General features: G+C 55.8%; 2 protein-coding genes across 2 annotated transcripts in view; both read left to right on the forward strand.

Moving 5' to 3' along the window:
* VOLCADRAFT_104378 (uncharacterized protein) overlaps positions 1 to 2,815 on the forward strand; it is a gene marked incomplete at its 3' end in the record, with an annotated part of 18,707 nt that extends 15,892 nt beyond the window's left edge. Inside the window, exons 20-24 of the mRNA XM_002949577.1 lie at positions 81 to 146; positions 471 to 563; positions 1,247 to 1,324; positions 1,639 to 1,758; positions 2,597 to 2,815. Of these exons, the coding sequence (XP_002949623.1) occupies positions 81 to 146; positions 471 to 563; positions 1,247 to 1,324; positions 1,639 to 1,758; positions 2,597 to 2,815 (576 nt within the window). The remainder of the gene's footprint in view (positions 1 to 80; positions 147 to 470; positions 564 to 1,246; positions 1,325 to 1,638; positions 1,759 to 2,596) is intronic.
* Positions 2,816 to 4,676: 1,861 nt separating this feature from the next.
* On the forward strand, positions 4,677 to 6,559 carry zysA (zygote-specific protein; the record flags this gene model as incomplete). The annotated part of the gene is made up of 4 exons (XM_002949578.1): positions 4,677 to 4,805; positions 5,299 to 5,419; positions 5,816 to 5,904; positions 6,431 to 6,559. Coding segments are annotated over 4 exons (468 nt in total), but the record flags the coding sequence as incomplete, so codon positions are not given.
* Positions 6,560 to 7,505: the final 946 nt, after the last annotated feature.

Raw genomic sequence — 7,505 nt, forward strand, 5'->3', positions numbered from 1 at the left:
CCCCCGCTGGATTTTGTAACCCCCCAGCCGCTTTCTTCTGCAACCTGCTCTCGATGTTACTTGTCGTACTCCTCGCCCAGTCTTGGGGTTTGTTGTTCGGAGGGACGTTTATGGACCCGAAGAGCGCACAAACCATAACCACCGTGGTACGGCAAGGGGGGGAAAGGGAGGGGAGAAGGGGGGGAGTGGGGAGAAAGGGGGTAAGGGAGAAGGCGGGGGAAGGGGAGAGGCGTAAAGAGATCACGGCGAGCTTGGTACGGCAGGGTACGATAGATTATGTGGCAGTACCTTCTGGCTTTGTCACTATCTCAGCATATTGACGTACATACGTACACAGGCACACGTGCGTGGCCGCCGTACGGCGTATCCTCCTCGCTCCGCAACCCCAAAAAACACGCACTTGCAATACACGCACGAGCACGTCGCTCCTTTCCTCATCCACTCCCCCCTCCCGCCTTCCCGCCCGACAGGTGATGTTGACGTTCCTGCTGGTTGGCGGTTTCTACGTGAAGAAGGTCCCCGTCTGGATAGGCTGGATTAAGTACCTCTCCTTTCTCTACTGGGTGAGAAAGCTGCAGTAGCAGTTGCGATAGCAGTTGCGATAGCAGTTGCGATAGCAGTTGCGATAGCAGTTGCGATAGCAGTTGCGATAGCAGTTGCGATAGCAGTTGCGATAGCAGTTGCGATAGCAGTTGCGATAGCAGTAGCAGAAGCGGGGGCAGGAGAAAAAAGGGAGGCAGGGGGAGGGAGGAAAAGGGGAGAACCGGGGGCGACGAGGAGGAAGCAAATACACATTGCTTGAAGCCGAAACCCAAACACAGGGGTAAGCAGTGGTTCGTGTTTATCACCCTTGCATCTTGGCCGTACGGCAAGACGTGAGGGTGCATGATGGCCGCGTAACTGGGTATTTCCTACCTTTTCCTCCTCCGTCACCCGGGGGGTGGGGGGGAGGGTCCCCCCAAAGGGCGGGAAAGAGAGGGGGCTTCCAGTAGCTGCATTCCCTGAGTCCGCCCCTCCTAACGCGACTCGGTCCGCGACTCGGTCCGTCCCGAACCTGCATCCTGATATCCTCTTTCTTCCCCCGACACCGCATGCATGTCCAGGGGCTTTACGACAATCCATGTCGTACATTCGTACTATTACTTGACCACGTAATTACACGACGTATATGTGCCGCTAATAGTTGCCGCCTGGAAGGGCCCCCTCCCACCTCGCCCTCCTCCCACCCCCCCACCTTCCCCCCCAGGGTTTCAACTTGCTGCTCAAGATCCAATTTCGCCACGTGGACTACTTCGATGGCGGAGTACGGGTGGGCGATGTCAAGGTACGGTAGATCCCGGCCCTTTTCCTTGTTGTAGAACCGTATACCCTTTCCCCCCCCCCTCACACACACACACACACGCCCGGCGGTGCGCTCCCACGTAAGTCTCATAGCGGCAATCTTGTCGTACAGTACTGCTCCCGACGTACCTCCGTTGCTGTACGGCAACCTCTTAACACACAGCCTGCGACACACAGCCTCAGCCCCTCCCAGCACACTTACATACACACACACGCACTTGTGGCGCAGTTTACGAAAAATAAAGACACTTGCACACGCCCTTTCCCCCCCCCCCAATACACGCACACGTACGGCAGTCAGCTCTGGGCCTTCCCGCGGACCCCAACTCCAATGTACTGCCTGATGTGCTCGTACTTCTGGCCATGTTGGTGGCTTTGAGGGCCCTATCGTACATAGTCCTCAGAATCAAGACGGAAGTACGGCAGCCCAAGATGGAAACCAAGGCGGCATGACGTCATGTCGTACTTAGTGGACGACGTCATGTAATATGACGTGGCCTATGGGGATGTCATGTGACGACGTACGGCGCGGTACGGCGGGGCATGGGGGAGTACGGCGGGTTTAAGGCGAGCGAGGGTGAAGCCGGGAAGGAGTAGTAGTCAGGTAGTTAGTAGTTTGTAAGCAGCAAGTTAGGTGTTTTGGTTGGTTGGTTGGTAGTTGAATTGTCTTACCTGCGTTCACGGGGCGGTAGTTGGCCTTCCCTGGATATTTACATTGGCCCCCGTTGTGGTGGTGGTAGTTGTGGCGGTGGTAGTGGCTGAAGAACGTCTCTAATGGAAATGGTAACAGCCGTAGCAGCAGCAGCAGTAGTGGTGGCGTGTCGCAGCAGCAGTAGCAGGATATGCGAATGTAGGGGTGGATGCTGGACTACACACAGATCTGTAGGGAGGGGCGGAGGAGGGGCGGAGGAGGGGCGGAGGAGGGGCGGAGGAGGGGCGGAGGAGGGGCGGAGGAGGGGCGGAGGAGGGGCGGAGGAGGGGCGGAGGAGGGGCGGAGGAGGCACGTAGCTATATACCGTTGAGCTGCCGCAATTCATTTATACGTGCGTATGTACGTATGTACGTATGTATCAAGGTTTCCGATGTTTTGACATCGACATGGTCTGGCGGCGCAAGCGCGCAGCTGGGTGGTGTCGACATATGGGTGGGGCTCCCCTCCGCAATCGGCGTCATGGCAGGTCCGTTCAGGTGCACAGTCACCATCATCATCGTCACCGTCATCATCACCGTCATCATCACCGTCATCATCACCCAGATCATCTTCCAAGGTTTTTGTCTGCCTGAGAACTGCCCAACTGGGAACTGCCTTCTGCGGACACCACACAGACTGGTGTCCACCTCCGTACTGCTTCCTTGCTGCCTTGCCTCCGTACTGGCTGCCCTCGCCTCCGTACTGGCTGCTTTCGTGGGGCCCGGATGCGCGGCTCGACATGACATTTGCAGAAGCAAGCAGCTGCCAGAGAGCAGTAGCTAGGCGCCAGAGGACGGTCACGAACACAGTAGACCGCGGCGCTCTCTCGTCGGTTTCGGAACTAGTACTTGTGGTTGCTTCGGGGTATTGCTTCGTCGGGGTGTGTCCTTGTCCTTGTCCGTGGGGCACACGCTGGTGGCCCCCACACCCCTACGGCGCCCCCCCCTCCGGCTTGCGCTCTGCTCTCTGCGCCTCTCTCGAATCATCCGCGATGCGAAAAGGCGGTCACGTCAGTGCATCACGCCGGTCCGCGGTGCGAAAAGTTTCAAAAAGATGTGATCAGGAGTTGCCGCGCAGAAGAGCGAATGTGATGCAGCGGGAAGTCAGCGGGTCGCTTCGTGTGGTGCAGCAGGTTGGAAACATCCTTTTCAAATCAGGGGGTCGTTAGGCGGTTCTGATAGACATGAGAAGGGGGGAAGGGTTTACGCGGCCGAGAGCCCCATCGCGTGAGGAGGGTTGAGACAGCTGAAGCAGGATGAGACTATAGGGAGAGCGCGCGGACGCCGACGGGATCAATGTGTTCAAACATCCGAATCTGGAGTTTTGTGTCGCGATGACGCGCGCAGATCACAACGTCAACCAAATGGAATACTCTATTTCCTGACAGATTTTTTGATACCAAAGCTGCTGTGTGTTGTCGCACATTTCTTGGTTGCAAAACTTAAGGAAGTTTTGACCTGCTGGCACTTTCTTCGTGTTGTATTAATGTAGGTAGTAGGGGGATTAGAAGCGCAAATCCCCTGGCTGATGGTATGGTAACCAGATAATCAAAATTTGCGAGATAAGAATCGAGGCGTGGCCAGAGATTTACTACTACGTTGGGGGTTTTGAGGCCCGACCCTGTTGCGGGATAAAGCAGCGGGTGACAGCGGATGTTTCTGCACGGCGGGAATATGCATTTCCTAAAAAAATGAGTGCATTTTTTTCTGCAGTTCTTGGTCCTGTATAGGCAACGTTGTGCCTCGGGGGACCTCGGCAACTTGGCCCCATGTATACATAGAATCATTCATTACATGTTGGACGAGCATAGACGTGACCGATGAATTTACCGGACTGTCCTGTCGGAATACTCCAACTTGGCCGAGGACGCAATGACCTAGGACCTTAAGTGGTTGGCGGTAGTCGCTTCTTAGGAAGGAAAGAGGAAAGGACAGCACAATGTACGTTTGCTACAAGTTTCTGGTCTTGGGATTTAGTCGTCATGGTCTTCATCAAACAGGGTTTTCACCCAGCTGCAAACAAAGAAGACCAGGTGTATGGAGCGCCCCCAGAAATCCATCCGCTAGTGGGTGACGGTTGGTGGACAACTGTCCCATCCGGAAAAAAATGACCCCTAAGCGCCATCGACATGACATTTGGACTGGACTAAAATAATTATCGGTCCAACGAATAGTTTATTATAAATGCAGGCATCACCCCTCATTTCGCTTATGCAGCTGCCATCAATTGTATACTGTCCTATTCATATGACCCCTTAAAACCCTACTGTGATTTCGACTTTGGAAACTTGTGCGAGCGCGTCTCCGCAGGGCGTCAGTTTCACGCCCCATAGCTTCCAAAACCTCTGGTCTCGGCTTTGGGAATCCGCTGTTCGATAGCTACAACCATGAAGCTCTTTCCCAAGCGAGGCGGCAGCAGTAGCAACAGTAGCGGCGGCAGCAGCAGTAGCAGCTCCAGCAGCAGCAGCAACACCCACATCCGCACCAACAACAGGAACACTAGCAGCAGCAGCAGCAGAAGCAGCAGCAGTAGTGACACTGGCACCCAAGCTAACACCAACAACACCAACACCAACACCGACACCAACAGCAACAGCAACAAGAGGAGCGCCAACAGTCTCAACAGCAACACCGACAGCAGCATTGAGGAAAGCTGTTGGATCTGCCTGGAAGGCACTGAGAAGGGCCCCCTGGAGCGGCCCTGCCCCTGCCCCCGCCTCGTACACCGTGACTGCCTGGGCCGTTGGCGGCTGCAGAGCGCCGGAAGAAGGCAAGTACTCCACTCCCCCCCCTCCGAGGACTTCCGGGGCCCCTACCACCGCCATCCCGAGTGCTTGGTCCCTAGATTAATCAGCAACACAACAATAGATCTATACCTCCCAAATCTACCTCCAACAAATCTACGCAGCCTGGATTCCTCTTCGCGTCCTTTCTTCTTTCCTATCTTATATCCGGACATCGACATCGCGCAACATGTCCCTTTGCCCCCGGTACCCCGCCACCGTCGTGCTGATACCCCCACATCCTACTTCTGCTATTTGAAACTCTTTCCGATCTCCTCCAGTACGGGGTGACCCCCCTATACACACACACACACACCTCCCACATATCGCATCTCATGTCACGTTATGCGTCCGTTAAGAGGTCACTCGCTCCCGGGGCCATCAGGCGCCCATCACCCGCGCGGACACTGCCCTCCACAACCCGACTCCTCCTTACCTTGCCGCCCTTTATCCCGTTTCTCCTGATCCCCCCCCGAGTAGCGAGGAGAACCTGTGCCGCTTCTGCGGATACAGCCTCCCGGGCCTGGAGGAGTCCCTCACGCCCGCCCACCTGCGGGCGACCCGAGTGGTAACCTACATGGCCATCATACACAAGAACCAGGCACGTGACCTGAAACCCAATAAGGGTGTGGGTGTGTGTACATATATATGTGTGTGTATGTGTGTGTCTGTGTGTGAACATTGTATTTTTTTTGTGAGATAGGATCCGAAGCCACCGTGTGCATGACTCCGAAACACGCACATCTCACACAGCGCACCTGGACAGCCGGGCGGCAGCTCCCGATGATTAAGCTGGGGACGGGAGGAACGGGGGGGGTTGTGGGGAGAAAGGAGGGGGGAAAATGGATTGCTTGGGCCTGGTCCGCTCTCTCTTTCTCACACGCACATACACACACACACGCTTTCTCGCTGTCTTACAACATTCTTTCTTAACCTGTTTTATAACACCACCACCGTGTTTTATAACACACACCACCACCCCCATGCGCAGGTCTACCAAGTACCTGTGCGGCCGGGGGCGGAGGGGATGGCGGAGTTTCGCGCCCGCGTCCGGTGTCTGTTCGGGATCCCGCCGGATAAGCAATTCAACGTAAGCCGCCACAGAATATAACTATCCCTTGCCAAATCACTTACCTTACCCATACCCTTTCTCGTACACATGCGTCTCATGTGGCACCTGGCGTATATGTAAGCATGCTAGAGTGACCTTAGCTGCACACCCTCCACCGCCAGAAAAGAGCGCGGTTTCGGAGCCACTGCACCCAGCACACGACAACGACCGACTGTTAGCACCCTGTACGACAGGCAGCCCACTCAGCTCGTCCCACTCCCGTCGACCCATAGAGTGGCATTTTTCCCTTCTCAACTGAAGAATCCTTCAGCTATCCCCTTCTTGATCATCTTACCCCTCACTCTTTCTTTCATCATATCACCGTTCAACTTTTCTTTCCAGATGCCTTACGCTGTCTCTCATCTCCCACCCACGTCAGCCACTTACGTCATCCACTCACGCCTTTCCTTTCTTACATCCTCCCCCTTTCTCTCACCGCAAACACGCACACATCCACTTACACGCACGTACACACGTACACACGTACATGCACGCGCGAACACAGGTCTCGTTTGAGTGCATGGCTCCGAGCACGGGTGAGGTGCTGGTCATGAACGGCATGGCCTGCTTCGACGCTGCTGTCACGTGCGCCGCCATCAGCGCCAAAAAGCGCGCGGTGGGCGAGGGCTGCGGCTCCAACGGCTCCAAGAGGCCCTCCAAGTGAAGTGGAATCGCCTGGGAGGATTGCCCCCCCCCCACCCCCGGGGGCAGTCGGACCCGGCCAGTTTCAGCCAGACTGGCCCGAGATAATCTACACCCGTGCCGGCTACCTGCCAGCCCCCTGCGTGCTGAAGCCGATTGACGGGCAGTTACGAGGCGAGGGGTGTGAGTGGCGAGAGGATGGCCTGCCCTGAACCCCCTTGTCAGCCATCAGGCAATGATGTTGGGTCAGGACAAATTGGCAAATTGCGGTCCTAATCAGGCAGGCTTATAACAAGCATATGCATAAATAAATCCATGCATACATTCTGGGAAGGCACGAGAGCCTCGTACCTTCATTCCCAGTTAGCCCCTTCACCCCTCGCCGCCGGGTCCTCTGGACGTCGTACGCTTCTTACATCTTTAGTGTTTAAGCAGCAGTGTTTAAGTCACATGCCTGTGCTGCTGCTGCGGCTGCGGCGGCGGCTGCGGCTGCGGCTGCGGCGGCGGCGGCGGCGGCTGCGGCGGCGGCTGTGGCTGCGGCTGCGGCTGCGGCTGCGGCGGCTGCTGCGGAGTGGCAGCTACTGCTGCGGAGTGGCGGCTACTGCTGCTGCTGTGCTGACATTGTATTAGGCCTCCTAGTACAATAATACCTAAATTAATATCCACATATATAGCAATAGTGCTTTGTTAATGCATGCCATAGCTCCTAGATGTATATCGTCGATCTTCAAGATCCTATTTTTGTCCCCATGTTTGCGACACGTCGGGGGGGCTGATTCAGTACCTGGACTCTTTTGTACAAGGGCCCTAGTGATTGAATCATTTTTATTTAATTTAAAGTTAGCCCATTAGCAGCCGGCCTGGTGGCGGGACTTGTCACCACTAGGAAGGACGGGGGATGGAGGGGAGGATCATCCTGGAGGACCATCATCATCTAA

This window comes from Volvox carteri (genome assembly GCF_000143455.1).
Source record: "Volvox carteri f. nagariensis unplaced genomic scaffold VOLCAscaffold_15, whole genome shotgun sequence".
NCBI classification, from domain to species: domain Eukaryota; kingdom Viridiplantae; phylum Chlorophyta; class Chlorophyceae; order Chlamydomonadales; family Volvocaceae; genus Volvox; species Volvox carteri.